Genomic DNA, 19276 nt, shown 5'->3' with positions numbered 1-19276 from the left:
GAAATTTGGATGCTAATAATCTGTATAATAATAGCAATCTGAATAAAAATCAACAACGGTTGTAATATTTTGTCGTACGTTTTCATAAAAGGATGTTGTAATTTTTAAAAAATAATTTATACGGTTGCATATATTTATTGTACAGTTGTGTTTTTTCATCAATACTTTTGTTTTAATAGTTGTGTCTATTCAATATTTATGTATTTTTGAATTCTATATATATTTTTCTCTTCTTCAATAAAGTAAAAATTTATTGTTTGTTGAAACAGAAATTTTGTTTTATGTTGAACCAAAATAATTTGAATATTAATATATTAGTATCCAATATCTAATGTTCTTCTATAATGTAACTAAAATTTTTAGAAATGACTAGCAATATAGAAATTTAAATATTTAATTTAAGTTGCGTCTGTTTATCTTAATTTTTTGTAAAATACTTATTTTCAATATTTTACATTTATTTTATTTTTAGGAGTGTTGTATTTTTACTATAATTTTCTTTGATACATTTTCACTAAAAGTTAAATATATTTTATATTTATAAATATTTTATTAGAAAGTTAAATTTACTCATTACAACTATTCGTTCAAAATTCTTACCTAAGATCACTTTTCTAGTTGCCTATTCACCCAGACAACCAACACTTTAGGCATTTACAGGAAAAAAAAACCGTCATAATAATTTTTTACTAGTAATATAAAATTTAATAATTGTTATGATGGTTGCAACTCTTTATCATAATTCTTCATAAAATATCTTATATTTATAATAAATTTAGCAATACTTTTGGTAAGATTGCCTCGATTCAATATTGATTTATGTTTAATATTCATGTAGTTTTAGTCTTAAATATTATTTTTCATTTTTAAATAATTTTTATTTTATCAGTAACACATATTCTTAAATTATTTTATTACTTTCAAATAAATTTATAATACAGAATTTTAAATTTTAACAATTTTTTTTGAAATATTTTCCTCGACACATAACAAAATTTTAATTTTATATTTAATCTTCATGTAGTTTTAGTCCTACTTATTATTTTTCATTTTTAAATAATTATAATTTTATTAGTAGCACATATTCTTAAATTATTCTACTACTTTGAAATAAATTTACATTACAGAATTTTAAATTTTAGTAACTTTTTTTGAAATATTTTCCTCGCCACATCGCAAAGTCTAACCGTCTAAGTCATAATAATAATAATAATAATAATAATAATAATAAATAATAATAATAATAATAATAATAATAATAATAATAATAATAATAATAATAATAATAATAATAATAATAATAATAATAATAATAATAAGTAAACAATACGTTTGTCAAATATGATAAGAGAATGAAATGGTTAAAATTAAGAAAAATTTGTGGATTTACAACATAAACGATCAAACTCTCAGAATAATAATCTATCAAATACTAGAAGTCTCGAGTCCAATTGTTTAATGATGTCTATTTCAGTTAGCTAACAACGTCGATTTCTTGTTTTTTCTCTCTAAATTTCGTCCACTAAATATTCCTCCGCACTCGTTCCTCTCCATACATACATTCCCACTTAAATAATGTGGAAACCTGTAAAATAGGAAAGAAAACAAAAAGCACGAAATAAATTCATAAAACTCAAAATATATTAAAGAAAAAAATAATTCACCGGATTTGTCTACACTTTTTCTACTATTTTCGCATGCACGTCAATGGCAACATCATCCCCTAGCTTCCTTTTCATTCTCTCTATCTCTTTGACTTCGTTTCATTGTCTCTTCTCTATTGATATTGAATTTATGATAATAAAATCATACTAACACACAAGAAAGATAAGATTAATCATCACGGTTTTAAAAAATGGCTGGAGGTGGTGGCGGTGGAGGAGGCGAAGGTCCAAGACAGCTAGATCAGACCCCGACTTGGGCCGTTTCTACAGTTTGTGGTGTGATCATCTTGATCTCCATTATTTTGGAACTCATAATTCACAAAGTGGGCGAGGTCATTTCATACACAACTTTATGTATATATAGTTTTTTTTGTCTTTATACACTAAATTCCATGCTTGTAGGTTTTCGTAAAAAAGAAAAAGAAAGCTTTGTTTGAAGCTCTTGAAAAGATAAAAAGTGGTAATCATCTAGAAAATTTAACATTTGAAATCATAGGAAAATCGATTTGATTAAGTTCCTATTTAACTCAATATTATGTCACGTATTGTAGAGCTTATGGTTTTGGGATTTATATCTCTGCTTCTAACATTTGGCCAAAACTACATTGCGAGCATATGTGTTCCATCAAGATACGGCCATGCCATGTCGTTTTGTGGTCCGTATGATGGACCTAGTGATGATGATGATAATGATAAAAAGCTCAAGAAAACTGAACACGCAATGCGTATCCTCTCCATTCAACGTCGTTCTTTGGCCGACGCTCCTCCAGTGAATTGCAAGAAAGTAATATTAATGATTACAATTTCAGCATAAGATTTTATGTACTTTTTATTGAAAATTTTGATTTTTATTGTTACAGGATTATGTCGCACTTATATCGCTAAACGCACTACATCAAGTGCATATATTCATATTCTTCTTGGCCGTTTTTCATGTGATATATAGTGCTATAACTATGATGCTTGGAAGAGCAAAGGTATATGTCTAAAGTTGTCACAATGCATGTGTCATTCTCGTGATGATCCTTAATTTTAATTGAAATAATTCGTTTTTCGTAAACACAGATTCGTGGTTGGAAAGTATGGGAGCAAGAAATCATTCATGAACAAGAAATGATGAATGGTAGATTAAACTTTATTTTTTAGATGATATATCCATCCACACAAAACGAAAGCTAATCGAAATTTTTTACTATCCTTACTTGTTTTTTAACTTGTTATACAGACCCATCAAGATTTAGACTTACACATGAGACATCATTTGTCCGAGAACATGTCAATTCTTGGGCTAGCAATAAATTCTTTTTCTACGTTGTACGATTTTCTTGAAATTAAATGTTGTTATTCTTGATCAGTCGGTTATTCTCTCTATATTCTCATACTTGTTGTTTTTTCAGATGTGCTTTTTCCGTCAGATACTTAGATCTGTGAGAAAGTCTGATTACTTGACAATGCGACATGGATTCATAAGTGTGAGTACATTGATATTACATACATTACTTCTCCATAACAATTCAGTTGTTGTTCTAAAAACCTATGTATTTAGGTTCATTTGGCACCTGGTATGAAGTTTGATTTCCAAAAGTACATCAAAAGATCGTTGGAAGATGACTTCAAAGTGGTTGTGGGAATAAGGTAACTCAGATATCTTATCTTACATTTTCGGTCATCATTTTTTCTAATGCAATCTACCATTCAAAATGACAGACCTGAGCTATGGGCCTTTGTAATGCTTTTTTTACTCTTTGATGTTCACGGTTAGTCTAATTTCCTTCATCGTTTTCGTACATCATACGTAATATCTTCTTTTTTTTTTGACAAATGCCTTTTCACTTCCAACATTTATAAAAACTAATAAATGCTTTTTCTTATACTTAACAGGATGGTATATTACTGCCGTAATCACCATGGTTCCTCCTCTAGTAAGTGATTAGTTTATCTATTATATGTAAATATATACGAAGCTTTTAATTTTCGTACTTCAAAATAAGAAGAGCAAACAATTTTTTACACTTGAGCTAATTGTGGTTGGTTTGAAGTTAACACTAGCCATAGGAACAAAGCTTCAAGCCATTATATCGTACATGGCATTGGAGATTCAAGAGAGACATGCAGTGATTCAAGGGATGCCAGTTGTCAATGTCTCCGACCAACATTTTTGGTTTGGAAAACCTGCTTTAGTCCTTCATATGATCCACTTCGTTTTGTTTCAGGTAAATTTTGGCATATAAATGACTGATGATATTAATATATGTGATGTTTTAGTATGAATACTGAATTTTTTTTTTTAAAAACTTTTCAGAACGCTTTTGAGATCACTTACTTTTTTTGGATATGGGTAAACTTTTCAGAGTCTCTTCATCTAGTTTTGCTTTATGTTTCTATTTATTTATTTCTATAAAGTTTTCTAATAATGAGTTAATGATTCTTGTTGCCCGTTGCAGTATGAGTTTGGGCTAAGGTCATGTTTTCATCACCATTTTGGCCTTATAATCATTCGTGTGTGTCTGGGGTGAGTACGTATATATGTTCATCAGCAATGATATACAAGTGTTTGAGTTTGTGAAAATTGAACTAATGGTATTGGATTTAGGGTGGGAGTGCAATTCCTATGCAGTTATATCACATTGCCCCTTTATGCTCTCGTCACTCAAGTATGCAACATTTCTACCTTTGTTTTCTTTCAAATTTTATATTTTCCATAGAATAGTTGTCTTATCATGCATAATTCATTTATAGATGGGATCCACAATGAAGCGATCAGTGTTTGATGAACAAACTTCAAGAGCATTAGAACAATGGCATAAGAAGGCGAGGAAAAAGAATGAAAAGTGAGAAATAATTGGATCTATGGATCTCGTCTTACTTGACCAAATTTAACGGTCTATAGTTGGTTACTTAATTTTCTATACACAAATTTTTTTTTGGAAACATAGGCTTTAGCTATGTAATTATTTGTATAATATAAATTCCTTACATGGTCTAATGTTCTACATGCATGTTTACCATGTCCATTTTGATAGTTTTGTACAAATAGTTTTAGTAAGGTAGAACAATTATGCATTTGTACTCTTTATAGCTTTTTGAAATCAAAATTTTTGGTAAAACAAATTTTACTATTGGTTGGTGGAAGGTAAGTTGAAACTCTTGAATAATATACAAAACATAGAATAAACAAATGCATCTTATATTGTATAATATGAATATCTCCAAGATCAGCTATGCAATTTCACATCAGGGTTCCTTATAGATTTGAGCCACATATCTGCCATAACTCTAGATGACAAGCTCCACAATATTGCCTCCTCTGCTCCCTTGTCCTTCTTCTTTACATTACTCTTGTTCTTCCCTTTCTTCCCCATTCCGTGTTCCACAAGCCACTGCGCCGCCGTGAGCCTCCGCTTCTCAGTTGCATCTGTCTTCACTCCGCCAATGTGCAAACTTCCTACCTTTAACCCTTTCTCTTCCTCCTCTTCCGCTTGCACCGCTACCACCACTGTCCCTCCCACCGCCTCATATCTCCTTGTCGGGTCCCGGAGCTGTACTGTCGCCAAAACCGTTAGCGTTTTCTGCTTTCGATTCCCCTTTTGCCACTCGTCAAGCGGAATGGTCGTTTCGAGTGGATTCTTCTGACCTTTGGCAGCAGAAACCTNATCTGCCATAACTCTAGATGACAAGCTCCACAATATTGCCTCCTCTGCTCCCTTGTCCTTCTTCTTTACATTACTCTTGTTCTTCCCTTTCTTCCCCATTCCGTGTTCCACAAGCCACTGCGCCGCCGTGAGCCTCCGCTTCTCAGTTGCATCTGTCTTCACTCCGCCAATGTGCAAACTTCCTACCTTTAACCCTTTCTCTTCCTCCTCTTCCGCTTGCACCGCTACCACCACTGTCCCTCCCACCGCCTCATATCTCCTTGTCGGGTCCCGGAGCTGTACTGTCGCCAAAACCGTTAGCGTTTTCTGCTTTCGATTCCCCTTTTGCCACTCGTCAAGCGGAATGGTCGTTTCGAGTGGATTCTTCTGACCTTTGGCAGCAGAAACCTCGAAAGGAGCATCATCCTCCACCATGTCAGCTTGAATCTTTAGTCCTTCAATCACCATTTCCTCTAGTTTCTGTAAAGAGGCGGCTAAAACCTCCTCTGCCGACGTCATTTGATTCTCCTCCACGTTCCAGATTCCGGTCATTATTCTTTCCCTTCTTCCGATGCTCATCGCATTAGCCATCGTTTTAACAGCTGCAACAGTCCGCGCTGCGCTCGTGTTCGCTCGCTCTTTGTTCCTTCCCTGTATAATTGCTGATGCAATTCCTTCGAAAGCAACTTGCTCCCCTGTTTTCCCTATTAGCTCATCTATCGCCATAAGCGAAGATATCTTCGACTCTAATTCCTCACCCAAACCCGCCATTCTATGAAATAGTTCGAATCCAGTCGCTGGTCCGGCTTCTGGTAGTACCTGTAATAGAGATTCTCAAATTCTTGATTTTGTTGTGGAAATATTATTATTATTTACTCAGGCAGGGCCTTACCACAATCTGTTTCGAGATTTGCATAACGAGCTTAGGCGTGTCTTTCTTCATGACGACCGCGTCGAAAGGGTTCATAGAAACTAAGTAACCACCGTCTCTTGTTTGAACAACACAACCAATACCTTTCCCGAGATCTGAGAGGTAATTCTCTGATTCATCGTCTACGGATTCGCCAGACCGCAGTTCGGAGATGTCCATTTTGTGCTGGTAGAATTTGAGCTTTTCGGTTTCTTCATCCTCAAGCAACTGAAGAAACTCCTTTGTCACCGTTTGTTCCTCTTCATCTAGCCTTTGTGACTCTGTTTCACCGTCTCCTCCATCACTCTCGTCTTTCATCATCGATGATTCGAGCGCTTTGATCTGTTTTGCAATCGAATCAAGCTCTGTAAGTCTCATTATGTGCCGAGGATCATCAACATTAACATGTTGTTCCTTCATCTCAACGGATCTTTCACCAACGGTTCCATAAGATTTCTCAGTTTCTATGTCGTCATCAAACTCGACTCCCTTGTCCACAACTTCAAAATCAGGTTCCTCCTGCTCATCTTCTTCGGCTCTCTGTTCTGGTTCCTCTGTTTTCTGAACCGGTTTCTCCTCGGGCTCATCCAGATTCAAATGTTCCATCCCTTGAAGATCCGATCCTGGCTCCACGCCACTCGCTGGTGTCCAGGCCTGGCTCCGGCTTGTCATCTTCGGGCTCGGAACACTAAACGACGTCTTCGATTGCTTTCGCGCGAAGGAACCAGAGAAATTCTTAGCTTTACTAGTCGGTTTTATCCCAAATTCACCTTGTTTACCGTAAATCCCAGCTCCACCGTCTTTCTCCATGATCTGAAACCCTAATTTAAGAACCAAGTCACCTCCTTTAGCCTTCCCTGAAAGCCCCCAACTCATATCCCATTGCCTAACCCTAGCTCCTTCGTAACTCATCTTCTCCACTGACTCCTGAATCAACTCGCTCAAATCCACAACGTGCCTTCCAAACTCAAGTTCCTTGGCGTCCACGGCGAAGAGATAAATCAAAAACGGACGAGCCTCAAACTTGGCCGGAGCACCTTTCCCGTTCGCTGGCGAGTAGTATACATGGCACTTGATGAACAACGTCTCTTCAAAATCCGCACAACCCTGCGAAACCCTACACGGCATCGTCTGAACGGCACTGTCTTTCGTTTCCTTTTTCCTCACGCAAACCCCGAGGCGTAGACCGTTCATCGACGCTGGAAGATTCTGCGCCGCCACAACCTCCACTGACAACAAACAGCTCAATTTTTGCATTCCGATCCGAACCAGCCCTCGAATCGGCTTCCAATTCCATATCCCTTTTTTCTCTTCCTTGCCACTAAATCCAGATGACGACTCCTCTGGTTTCTTGACACTTCTGTTGTTGTCAGTCACATTCTCTTCCTCTTCTACCTCAAGCTTTGGTCTCGACCGCCATGGAGACAACGACAAACGCCGAGCCCGGGGCTTCGATACTGTCAGATCCTCAATTCGTGCTGTACTCACTTCATCGGCAGAGGTAACAAGCGATGGAACAGAACTGCGCGGGAGAGCGAGAGAGTTGGTTCTCCGGTTACCGACTGAAACCTGAGGTTTCTGGTAGAGGTTTTCACTTAAGGCTTCGAGTTCAGCAAGAAGCTGCGTGTTGGAACTCCGGCTACCGGAATATTCTCCTGCCATGAAGAAGAAGAAGAAGAAGAAGAAGCTATATATTTTTTTTTTTTTTTTTGTTTCCGAGAAGAAGGATAGGGAAGATGAGGGTTTAATTGGGGTTTGTGTGGTTATAGTTATTGATAGGTTTCATTGTTTTCGTCTGTCCAAAATGGAAAAAAATTTATTATTTGGTGAAGGGATTGGATGAGGATTTAGAATGTCGTGGCCTTCTCTCAACTCAGAAAGAGACACCAACCTTATGGTCCCAGATAATTTAATGTCACCCGTATGGTTTCGTTCAACGTTTCAGAATCGTTAGTCCTACAGCTACTGTGCGGTTGTTAAGAGTTTGTGAGGTGTGAAAATACTATACACTCTAATAAATGACACGAAAAAAAAAAAATATTTTTTTTCTTCATGTAGTTGCAGTGTTTCTATGTTGACCGTGTTTTATGTAGAACACTTCTTGCCTAAGATTAAGATTAGATACAGTTTGAAATTACAAATCAGTAAAAAACAATATTGTATACGTCTCTGTAACTACATTTTCAATCTAAAGCGTTTACCGAATTGAAGCTTCTTTCTCTGTCGAAGCCTCGTGATCGTGTCGACCCTGAAGTATCGTTCACTGATCCATCAATCTTTCTCTTCTTGTTTCCGGACTTGGAAACGTCTTCTTTCTCATCCATGAGGGACAAGAATCGCTGTAGACGAGTGGAGCGCATGGAGGAAGAGTCATGGTTTTGCTGCTGATCTCTCGCAATGGCATCATCGCTTGGCTTTTTATAGAGCTGACGGATGATCTGAACAAAGTAGAGGAGGAGAGCGAGGAGGCACGCAACTCCGCATATGAGAAACAGTCCCCAGAAGCTTTTCAGATGAAGCCTGTCTGATTCGAGCTCCGCGTTCTCTAGAGTGCATGCGTTCTTCATTAGCCATTTGTCGTGTATCCTCTGCAAATCTCCGTTCTCTGCCAGCTCCAAGATCGCTGTTGATAGATCTATTGCGAGAGGAGAGTCTCTAGGAAATGCCTAGGCAAAACCATTCATACTTACGAAATTAATGAGCATATATATAAGAAACCAAAATGGTAAAAGTATATATCTTTATACTTACAAATCCCCAACCGCTTTTGGTGAACTCCTGACCGACGATCCTATAGGCGCAGTTGCTGGAGAGGAAGAGTTCGACATAGGGACGCTCATCAACAATAGCGGCAACGCCTCCTTTGCTTGGTCCATCTTTTAAAGCCTTGGCATAGGCTTCAGGTGTTCCAAGTGCGAGAAGCCGTGACTCTGATATGTTGAGTTCATTCCGCAAATAATACTCTGCAAATGAACCCACCTGATACCCGATCGGATCATCCCTTTCTCTAAGGCTTTCAATTCCTTTGATGGGTGAGGAGAGCTGCTGAACTGTCAGAATCGATGTGAGACTAGCCGTGTAGCTCGAGTTTATTATTAGTACAACAAATAGCCATATGATCAGAACCAACCGCCCAAGTGTACTAATCGTGTTCTCTCCTGCCAAAACCAAGGGAAAGACTTGTGTCAGTCAAAAGCCAGTAATCACTCTAGTGACCAGTGGCACAGTAAGTTTTCTTTTCATTTTTTCTCACGTACTATGCGCAAAAAACATGGTCGAGAAGCTAAACCTGCAGATATCAAACAAACGATAAATGGATCAGCTGAAGAAAACATGAAGTTAAGAAAAGTGGGACTTTGTTCTGTCTATGCTACTCCTAACAAACTGACCAAAGAATTGTGACGCATTGTCTCTTCGGCGGGCCTCTGAACTCATCGTTAGTCCTATGCTCCAAGATCCAAACAACAATGCCAACAAAGAGAAAGCAGCAACCCGTGACTGCCCACATAAGTCGATTGAAAGGTCTAAGAAAAGCCCAAGCTCCTGAATTCAGTTTCTTAAAGGGAGCAACAACAACTAGTCCAGATGCTGCATACGGTTGTGTAAAATCCACAATCTTTGTCCGGTTTGTTACAATGGCAACATCACCCACTACCCCATCAAAATTCTGTAAGTAATTTCCATTTTAAAAGTAAGGAGAAATGGGAAGAAAAAGAAAAAAGAAACACATGACATTTAAAATAACTTTCATTAGAAAGAACGTATAATAAAATAGGCACTCACACCAGATGTAATCATCTCAACCATATGCGTGTAGCTCGGGTTCTCCTTCCCGTTTCCATAAGGAATAAACTTGACAGGGACTGCATACGGTAAGAGATTCACAGCAGCTGTGAAGACATCAATGCAGAACCCTTTGAACATATTCTCCGTTCCACGAATCTGTGACACAAACTCCTTGTAACTGACGCGACGAGGCACTCCGATCTTTAGCTCTTTCCCATTGTTAGAGAACACCCATCCGCGAGGTTTTGTAAATGTTTCTCCTGGCCATATCACATTCCTTAGTTTCGGACTTGTTGTAACATAAGACATATTTGGTCGACCCTTTGTGTAGAGTGACTCTGGTGATACGGTTGATAAACCAGAATGATTCGACCAGTAACCTATCTGACGAACACCGGTTCCCGCCACATTGATAATATCGTAAGCTGGGCGGGTCCGGGACCTGTCTGGAGCGAACTGAAGCTGTCCTGTTAAACCAACAATATGAGTTCCGAGAATATCCTTAAGCAGTGTTTCTCCACTATCAAAGACAGTCATCGCCTCGAGGTTGAGGTTTCCACTTTTTCCCAAGGTATTAAGCATTGAGTGATTAGAAAACGATATATTCCCACCGTCTTTGAAGAACTTATCCAAAGCACTCGCTAATATCATAACCGAATCATAAGCATAGAGAGCATACGTGTTAAGAGCCAAAGGAGCATCAGAAATCTTACGCCACCTCTTGAAAAACTCACGTTTTAAACTAGAATCAGGCGTGTGCGGACGCATAACAAGAACACCTTGAATAGTTTCCAGCCGTTCAGAAGGAAGCGGCGAGGAAGAATCAAGATTAGTAGAGAGCCAATCCGTAGCAATCCAAACGTAACCATTTCCCATCATTCCAAGATACTTGGCCTCTTTAAAAACCGCGAAACCCAACTCGGAGTAAACATGAATCACAATGATCCTCGGCTGAAGCAACATGATCTTGATAAGCATGTTCATGATCTCGTTCTTGTTCACAGCCGTATCCGGATGCAAACCAGCCTTGTAAGTGATTCTAAGTCTCCTACTCGCAAGCTTATCGTTAAGCGCAGCCACACCGTTCCTACCGAAATCATCATCAACAAACACAGCAATCACTTCTTTCCAACCGTAGTAATCAACGATGGAAGCAATAGCGTCCATCTGGTATAGATCGCTCTGAGTCGTCCTGATGAAATACGGAAACTGTAGCGGCGACATTACGGGATCCGTTACAGCAAACGAGAGAAGAGGCACACGCAGTTCATTAGCCATGTGAGATATCATATGAGCAACAACAGAACATTGTGGTCCTATTATCCCAACTATATCCTTCTCCATAAACCTCAATGCTACAACAATAACAAATAAACTCAAAAATTGATTAACATCCAAAACATTACCAAACAAAAATAGGTCTCAAGTAACTATTTACCTTCAACCATGCCCATAAAACCGCTGCAATTAGAGTTTTGCATCGAAACTGAGAACTTCGTACCGGTGAGAATGTTTGGGTTTGAGTTCACATCTTTGACTGCTTCATCTATCGCAATCTTAGCAACTTTGCCAATCACTGAATTGAAACTGAATATAGAACCGATTTTCACAACTTTTGGTTTCCCAGAATACCCTTTTCCGAAAACTAAAGACAAGAAGAACAAAGCCCAGAGTTGTTCTTGTTGCTTCATCTCTCCCTACTGACAAAGACATGTAAAGTAAAAAATATGTTGGAAATTTTCAAAAAGCAGCAAAATTTGATTGGCGTGATTCAGTAGGACCAAACAAAAAAACCCCAGAAATGGTAAGAATCAAATGATTAAAATTAGTGAGCTGTACCTTGTGAAGCTGCTGCAACTAGCAATGAGAAAAAAATGAACCAAATATGGATATTGAGAGAGAGAGAGAGAGAGAGAGAGAGATAAGAGGATTGAAGAAGGAGAAGAAAGGGGAAAGAACAAAGTGACGGAATCAGATTCGCTGATGAATTGAGATTAATCCCAACCTCATATTCTTCAAAGAAATGAGGAAGGGACACATTCACGTTCACGTGTCTCTTTGCTTCTGTCTTTTTTTTTTTTTTCTTTTCTTTTGGAATAAAAAAGAAAGAAACCTTTCAACTTGTTTCTTTTAATTCTTTTTTCTCAGTCAGAAAATATAATAATTTAGTAAAAATATTTAAGCTCATATGTAAAATGTGTTTTGTTTTTTTTTCCCTTGTTGACAAGGAGTTGATAGCTAGAGGTGGTCCACTGTGACTATTATACGTAATCCTAATTAATTAGGATTTGAGCACTTGTCAATATTTTACCTTATTAGTATTTTACACTTGTTAAATTGGTCCGAATTTGAAAAACTTGGGCTTATGTAGAAATTTCTGTTTATTTGACGAGCCAAGTCAACAACATAGATAATTCTGTTACTTTAGTTTACGAACAGGTTACAGCTCGTTGTATAGTTTTGTTAGATGGGTTAGTAAATCTAAGCTCTAAATAAACCATTGTAAACTCTCCGTTTTAAGTTAAGTTGAGTTCGACTATAGGAAATCGAATGAGATCGCAACACCACAATGGTCAGAAAACATGGGGACGACAAAAGACATGGAGTCCTGGTTATCAACAGAACATAAGATATGAAGAGGTGTTTTGAGGTACACATGAGTTGTACATAGATATCTCTATAACATTGCTACCAAAATGAGACCTTCACTTTATGGGAAATAAGTGGTGAGCTTTTCACTAGCTGGAATCAGCTATAATTCATCTGCATCGTCGTCCTCCTCATCCTCTGAGTCTGTTTCATTACTTTCGGAAATGAAAACGCAGAACCATATCAGACTTCTTATCATGGTTTCAAGGCAGAACAATATAGGACGAAAAACCATTTGTGCTAACCTTGATTGGTTGCAGTGGTTACTTAACGTTTGACACAGAACCTTGCTAACTTCTCCTGTTTTAAGGGAGCCATTCTTTATTACCTCACCGAGCTGCAATCCGCTAACCAAACATCAACTATATTTGATCAAACTCTAATCATCAATAAAGAGAAAGGCTACCCGCAAGTTTACCTCGTCTTCAGTTTCTTCCAGCAATCTGTGATAAGAAATCACATATATAGATTTTAGAGGAGCTTGATGAATTTTAAGTTGGAACAAGATACTGAGACGACCCATATAGCGGATCTGAAGAGGTTCTTATTATCTTACCTTCCACAATAAGTTGAAATGTCATTTGCATGCGCTTTAGCTTCCTGTTTATCTATATGAAAACAAACAAATATAGACATTTAACTAGAGATGAGGATTTCACAGCTATGATACTACAAATTTTCCATCATCATGAAAGCTCTCTCACAGTTGCTCATCAGAAAATTTGAACAGATAAAGCGGACAGCATATCCAATGACAGAGTGTTCTAGTATACGAATGGATACACTACAGAACAACATTTTTTCCCCTTTAACTTATTAAAGAGAGACATCTAAGGTTACTTTATCAAATTATATAAGTAGTGATGCGGCTAGATAATGTGATGAACAAATGCAAATATGTCATAGAGCGCAAGTTTTAAAAGGAAAGTACACATTACTTGTTAGATTGTCAAAATTTCCGACTTTCACCCATTGACTGTTCTTCTTTGATTCCACCTGCAGAAGTGTGGCAATAAGAATCTCTGAGATATAATAGCTGAAAAATTACAAAGATGTTGCTACCGGGAGAGCAGTGTGATAAGAATTCTACAAGATCTTAGTTTACCTTTTGTAAAGTATAGTCCTGCATTCTATCACACAGCCCGTCCAACAAATCAACCACCCTCAGGTCGCTTATTCTATTTGGATTAAAAAGAAAGAAAGAAAGAAAAGTACAGGATCATTCACGATGACAAAAATGACTAAAACAACAACATATTACGGAAGCAATTTAACAATTTTTGAAGAAATCATAGTGTATCCAATTGTTGTTTTACATCAATTTACAGACACCCGCTCTTAAAAGTGTCCAACTGTTAGGATAGTTTGCCTTTCGTCACTGCTCCTAACAGCAGATACACGTCAACCTAGTTATCACATATTGAAACTCCAATAGAGATTTCAATCCACACTTGTACTTGTAATAAAAGATCACAGTTACAAATCACGTAATCATGCAAATGCACATAAAATGAGCCAAATATGTTCTCCCTGTCCCATGTGTCCTAATTGCCATACTGTTATTTCAGGATGTGCACATATAATGTTTGTACCTGTAGTCAATAACCTTCCCTTCACGCCGGCCTTTCGAATTTAGTCGGTTTCTCATATCAAGATGGTTTCGTGGTTTTTCCTGTTTCAGAGAAAGGTTAAAAGCATTGAAGCAGGCGCAGACAAGCTTTGGTATTGCTATAAAGTACAACATGAGAGATAGATATTAAAGACGTTCTTCTTACCTTTAAAAGCTGTAACTCTAATTCCTCCTGCACAACACCAATCACCATTTTTAGTATTAAGGAAGGTACCCTAACTCATTCCCTAGAATCAAAAGACTTGTGATCTTGAAAACAAAAACCAAGTTTCCCCCAATTGCAAATTCTAATGACTCATTTGGTTACTAGGGAATACACAACATGTCCATCAAAACGAAGATCTCTCTACCATAATCATTAAATCGGCGTTCGCTGTATAACACGAAAGCGAAGAGAGGAAAGCTAGGGGTTCCGACGTACCGATACGGCTTTACAAGCGGCGCATTTGTCATCTACGGAGGCTCCGTGTGAGAAAATCGAGATAACTACGGCGGTGAAGAGCATCAGCTTCGCCATTCTTACTTTCCGATCTGTCTCTCTCTCTCTCTCTCTCGGCAAAGGAGATTTTTGAATATGTAAAAACCACGTCATCACTTTGATATGTTGCTGTGAACCAATGAAATCGAATGTTTTAGCCACGTCAGATATTTCTCTAGAAAAAAATGGTAGCCACGTCGGACACCACTCTAGAGTTGTTGCCAGATCAAGTTTTGGGGGAGTTTTGGACTTAGAGTCCGAATGGTAACCACGGATTTAGTAGTGCGGGACAAAAAATTTGCTAGTGCAGTACAGTTCAACTGCGGTACGTGCGGAACAAATGTATTTGCGGGATGAGTGCGGTTATTCCAAAATAAGCGGTACAAATAATGTTTGATTGGTGAAAAACAATTGGCAGTGCGGATTTCATATTATTTTATTAATAACCAGTATAATTTATATTTTCATTTGTTTTGTATTAATAAATATATATAATTTAATTTCTGAATTTAAAATACCAAAATTTATTTAAAATTAAATTTTAATATTCATATTTATTATTGAATCAGTTACTAGTTCAATCATAAAAAAGTACAACACAATAAAAGGCAATTGACAAAAATAGCCCCATTTTAAGTTTCTCTTCTACAATTAGCACATGTTTTCAAATGTTTCAAAACTAGCACAAATTTATATATCCTTAATTTTAGAAAAAAACTAAATCTTACTCCCTCCGTTTCAAAATATAGAATGTTTTAAGCAAAGTACGCAGATTAAAAAGTCTTAACTTTTAACAAGTTCAACCAATCAAAAACAATACTGCATAATATAAAGGGTGAGTTACTAGAATATTGCATAAAAGCTTCCTTATTACAAAAGTAACATACAATTGTTTGTAATTACTAGACTAACACATTGTACCTATTCTACCCCTGAAACTAGTGTTGGGAAAAAACGTAATTACGGCTAATGCCATTAGGAAAAAAAAAACATTGGAAGTTGGGACTAAGTCTACCGATCCTTTGATGGTAGATTTATACACGTGGACTGATTAAAGGTGTACGTCAGATATTTTTGGTACACTTAGTTGTAGTCTTGGTACACTTATCGGTCACTGTAGATGGTACACTTAGTTGTAGTGTTGGTACACTTATCGGTGGACGTACATGAAATCGATTCGGTAGATTAAGTTGGTAGAGGAATTTCCCTTTGATGATAAACTTTTGTTTTTAGCGCGTGTAGCGGGAAACGTAAAAGGGTGGGAAGATATTTATGGTAGACTAATGGCCTGTTGAGACAGATTTTTGCGACAGCCTTCTCTCCTTAAAGATATTTTTGGTATACTTTGTTTGTTTTTTGAAATAGTTTTCATAGTGTTGTGGTAGGCTTCTTGTCCGTGGTAGATTTAGTAAGCAAGATTGACAGCTGTAAAGTCTTACCAGAATAACACGAATTTGTTTGAGCTGGCAAAGACAGTCTAGCGTTGCGATAGACTTATTGGAGGAAGATCTAAACAGGTTTGCTGTTCTTCCGATTAATGGTGTTCATGTAATAAAGTTTGTAGAAGATTCATCAATTGTGTTCTGTTTATCGGCCGGAGCAAACNTATTTAGATTTGCATTTATATTTAAAATATGAAAATGATAATTAAGGTTTATAAGAATTTCTTTACATATTGAACTATTAAATAACCATGTTTAGTCAACAATACAAGAATTTATCACTTTCTAATACATACTATCGTTTTCACATAAAACACTCTTTATAGTATAAGGAAGACTTAGTAAGTGATCACCTCAAATGAAGCAAAAGAGGTGAAACCCAAGTTTTTATGAACATTGTGTTATGAAAACCTTGTATATGCTAATTAATACTGATAAATCTTGTGGTCAACTGCTAATTAATAATTTATATTATAGTTCAACTGGAAATATGGAAAAATGCAAAAGTTCAACTATGAATATGAGAGTACAACTAAACAACTATTTGTATACCAAATAATTTTTTACTAATATCTTGTTGTCTTTGGTTCATTTTACCACACTTGTGATGATTTTAGATGAATATCCAGCCGCCAAAAATCTATTTTTTATTCGTTTTCACATGATCTNTACGTACACATAAACGTGTACGTACATATGAACGCATACGTACATAACGTTCTTGAGATTAGTGTACGTACATAACGTTCTTTTGCTTAGTGTCCATAAATCCGTTTTAATAAACGATATTATTGTAATTTTGTAGTTATCTTCAACATATCTTCTTTTGCAACCCTAGCTAATTGTTCATCGGAAATGGAACAAGTAAGAGATGTTACTAGAAAAAGTAAGAGATGTTACTAGAACAACCTATGTAATTCGTAATTGTTTATTTATTTATTATATTTTCGAGAGGTAATGAATAATAATTAGACAAAATTACATTTTAACTATAGAGGGTAATATTTAGATAACATAAATATATAATGCTCAGTTCAACTAGGTACAACTAAATATTTATTTAGATTTGCATTTATATTTAAAATATGAAAATGATAATTAAGGTTTATAAGAATTTCTTTACATATTGAACTATTAAATAACCATGTTTAGTCAACAATACAAGAATTTATCACTTTCTAATACATACTATCGTTTTCACATAAAACACTCTTTATAGTATAAGGAAGACTTAGTAAGTGATCACCTCAAATGAAGCAAAAGAGGTGAAACCCAAGTTTTTATGAACATTGTGTTATGAAAACCTTGTATATGCTAATTAATACTGATAAATCTTGTGGTCAACTGCTAATTAATAATTTATATTATAGTTCAACTGGAAATATGGAAAAATGCAAAAGTTCAACTATGAATATGAGAGTACAACTAAACAACTATTTGTATACCAAATAATTTTTTACTAATATCTTGTTGTCTTTGGTTCATTTTACCACACTTGTGATGATTTTAGATGAATATCCAGCCGCCAAAAATCTATTTTTTATTCGTTTTCACATGATCTATATTTAAACTTATTTTAATAGCTCTAGTACAGTTGCACCAAGTAGTTCAAATTATACTAAACTTTTCTACCTAAGTGATCTAGTTGTACATAAAACCTCACATTCACCCTAAAATTCTATTAATTACAACCAAACAAATCTCTGTCCTTCGTCTCTGTTGCAACTCTTTTATCTTCTGCAAAGGCTCCATCTTCTACTCCTTATAGCTTCTAAGTAGATATTATTTTCCATCTATTACTTCATTAAGCTCACCCACTTCTTTTCTCAAACATCTCTACTATTTCTCCATCCTTTGATCCCTTTTCTCAAACATCTCTACATCAAATACCTTAAGATGTTATTTTACAATAGTATTATATTTCTTTTTTTTAAAAATCCATAATGGGTACAGAAGGTGCAGTTAACAACAATAAAAAAACGATAAACCAAACGGTTAACAATTGATTGTTATCTAGGTTAAACGTAGACAAAATATCATAGGGTTACATACAAAAAAATAACCTAACCAATAGTTTCATAGGTTATAAAATCCCAAAATATCAACTCATTTCTAATTAGTCCTAGAATTAGAGTTCGCGAGTTGAGTGAGTGTGTGGTCTTCATCAATCTGTTGATGTATCTTTAGCTCAGTTGGCACACGTTCATTGCTGAGATTGCAACCATTGGGCGTCTGAGACACCCTAACTTAGTTCGGCTACAGGGTTATTGCAGACACAAAGGTGAACTCTACTTGGTGTATGATTGTATGCCAAAAGGAAGCCTTGATAAGTTCCTCTACCACCAACCGATGATGAGTCTTGAATGGTCACAGAGATTCAAGATTATTAAAGACGTAGCTTCTGGACTTTGTTACTAGCACCAACAATGGTGCAGGTGATTATCCACAGGGATATTAAACCAGCTAATGTCCTCCTTGACGCTAATATGAAGGCAAAACTTGGTGACTTTGGTCTCGCAAAGCTCTGTGATCACGGGATTGATCCTCAGACCTCTCATGTGGCAGGTACCTTTTTGTATTTTGCTTATTTCTGTTAGTCTCAAAAAGGATCTTTCTTTCATAATGTTGTTGATTTGAAGGTACACTTGGGTATATTTCACCTGAGCTCTCAAGAACAGGAAAGGCAAGTACAAGTTCAGATGTATTTGCACTCGGTGTAGTGATGCTAGAGATTGCTTGCGGGAGAAAACCTATATTGCCACAAGCATCGCAAAGCGAGATGGTACTTACTGATTGGGTGCTATAGTGTTGGGAGAATGGAGATATCATGCAGATATCATGAGAAAATCGAAAAGTACCTGCGACTTTATCTGTATTTATCTCTAGTGTACTTACCAAAACTTGAACATCTTTTTCAAGAAACAGGTTAGTAATCATTGATCTTCAAGTGTAGTCCACGGAAGGATGAGTATCAGGGAATGATCTCAATGAAAGAGAAACTTCTAAATGTCAAATATACAACAACCCATCCTAGAAGGCTTAGAACAATGTTTTCTAGTAACTAAAAACTAATCTATTTAGAATT

The 19276-nt window shown here is 36.4% G+C and overlaps 4 protein-coding genes across 7 annotated transcripts; 1 reads left to right on the top strand and 3 right to left on the bottom strand.

Annotated features, from left to right (window-relative positions):
• LOC104757899 (MLO-like protein 9) lies at positions 1856-4499 on the top strand. Its single transcript, XM_010480681.1, has 15 exons — positions 1856-1996; positions 2067-2124; positions 2216-2448; positions 2525-2641; positions 2730-2787; positions 2890-2978; positions 3062-3136; positions 3211-3299; positions 3372-3421; positions 3546-3586; positions 3704-3877; positions 3967-4002; positions 4109-4176; positions 4258-4318; positions 4404-4499. The coding sequence occupies exons 1-15, from the start codon at positions 1856-1858 to the stop codon at positions 4497-4499; spliced, it is 1386 nt and encodes a 461-aa protein (XP_010478983.1).
• LOC104757898 (protein PLASTID MOVEMENT IMPAIRED 1) lies at positions 4760-7981 on the bottom strand. 3 transcript variants are annotated; one of them, XM_019239796.1, is made up of 3 exons: positions 6189-7981; positions 5320-6115; positions 4760-4929 (listed from the first exon to the last, which is right to left on the bottom strand). In XM_019239796.1, the coding sequence occupies exons 1-3, from the start codon at positions 7866-7868 to the stop codon at positions 4880-4882; spliced, it is 2526 nt and encodes an 841-aa protein (XP_019095341.1). In that variant the 5' UTR covers positions 7869-7981; the 3' UTR covers positions 4760-4879. The 3 variants fall into 3 exon arrangements, with proteins under 3 accessions (XP_019095341.1, XP_010478982.1, XP_010478981.1); XM_010480680.2 differs by having other exon boundaries at positions 4760-4969; positions 5357-6115; XM_010480679.2 differs by having other exon boundaries at positions 4760-5314; positions 5705-6115; positions 6189-7980.
• LOC104757897 (glutamate receptor 3.3-like) lies at positions 8235-12068 on the bottom strand. Of its 2 annotated transcripts, none has more exons than XM_010480677.2 (7): positions 11832-12068; positions 11431-11692; positions 9990-11347; positions 9596-9873; positions 9464-9495; positions 8958-9364; positions 8235-8872 (listed from the first exon to the last, which is right to left on the bottom strand). In XM_010480677.2, exons 2-7 carry the CDS (start codon positions 11681-11683, stop codon positions 8390-8392), a joined length of 2811 nt encoding a protein of 936 aa, XP_010478979.1. In that variant the 5' UTR covers positions 11684-11692; positions 11832-12068; the 3' UTR covers positions 8235-8389. The 2 variants fall into 2 exon arrangements, with proteins under 2 accessions (XP_010478979.1, XP_010478980.1); XM_010480678.2 differs by having other exon boundaries at positions 11431-11689.
• On the bottom strand, positions 12530-14821 carry LOC104757896 (protein canopy-1-like). The gene is made up of 9 exons (XM_010480676.1): positions 14693-14821; positions 14417-14443; positions 14234-14313; positions 13747-13819; positions 13580-13637; positions 13198-13249; positions 13060-13084; positions 12887-12978; positions 12530-12796 (listed from the first exon to the last, which is right to left on the bottom strand). The coding sequence occupies exons 1-9, from the start codon at positions 14786-14788 to the stop codon at positions 12745-12747; spliced, it is 555 nt and encodes a 184-aa protein (XP_010478978.1). The 5' UTR covers positions 14789-14821; the 3' UTR covers positions 12530-12744.

The sequence above is a fragment of the Camelina sativa genome, chromosome 17 (genome assembly GCF_000633955.1).
Source record: "Camelina sativa cultivar DH55 chromosome 17, Cs, whole genome shotgun sequence".
In the NCBI taxonomy this organism is placed as follows: domain Eukaryota; kingdom Viridiplantae; phylum Streptophyta; class Magnoliopsida; order Brassicales; family Brassicaceae; genus Camelina; species Camelina sativa.
Note: the sequence above shows the minus strand (reverse complement) of the source record. Positions and strands in the feature narration are given on the sequence as shown.

Excerpts from the sequence above, each read along its gene's own strand:
- LOC104757898 (XM_010480680.2), bottom strand. The coding sequence starts at position 7,868 with ATGGCAGGAGAATATTCCGGTAGCCGGAGTTCCAACACGCAGCTTCTT. Across the intron at positions 6,116-6,188 it reads AAATCTCGAAACAGATTGTG|GTACTACCAGAAGCCGGACC; the intron begins GTAAGGCCCTGC and ends TCTCTATTACAG. Across the intron at positions 4,970-5,356 it reads AGGACAAGGGAGCAGAGGAG|GAGGCAATATTGTGGAGCTT; the intron begins GCAATATTGTGG and ends AAGGGAGCAGAG.
- LOC104757896 (XM_010480676.1), bottom strand. The coding sequence starts at position 14,788 with ATGGCGAAGCTGATGCTCTTCACCGCCGTAGTTATCTCGATTTTCTCA. Across the intron at positions 13,085-13,197 it reads ATTTCAACTTATTGTGGAAG|ATTGCTGGAAGAAACTGAAG; the intron begins GTAAGATAATAA and ends TTCTTATCACAG. Across the intron at positions 12,797-12,886 it reads AACCACTGCAACCAATCAAG|TAATGAAACAGACTCAGAGG; the intron begins GTTAGCACAAAT and ends CATTTCCGAAAG.
- LOC104757897 (XM_010480677.2), bottom strand. The coding sequence starts at position 11,683 with ATGAAGCAACAAGAACAACTCTGGGCTTTGTTCTTCTTGTCTTTAGTT. Across the intron at positions 9,874-9,989 it reads TTGAGATGATTACATCTGGT|AATTTTGATGGGGTAGTGGG; the intron begins GTGAGTGCCTAT and ends AATTACTTACAG. Across the intron at positions 9,365-9,463 it reads GACCATGTTTTTTGCGCATA|GAGAGAACACGATTAGTACA; the intron begins GTACGTGAGAAA and ends TGGTTTTGGCAG.
- LOC104757899 (XM_010480681.1), top strand. The coding sequence starts at position 1,856 with ATGGCTGGAGGTGGTGGCGGTGGAGGAGGCGAAGGTCCAAGACAGCTA. Across the intron at positions 1,997-2,066 it reads TAATTCACAAAGTGGGCGAG|GTTTTCGTAAAAAAGAAAAA; the intron begins GTCATTTCATAC and ends CCATGCTTGTAG. Across the intron at positions 4,003-4,108 it reads CTTACTTTTTTTGGATATGG|TATGAGTTTGGGCTAAGGTC; the intron begins GTAAACTTTTCA and ends TGCCCGTTGCAG.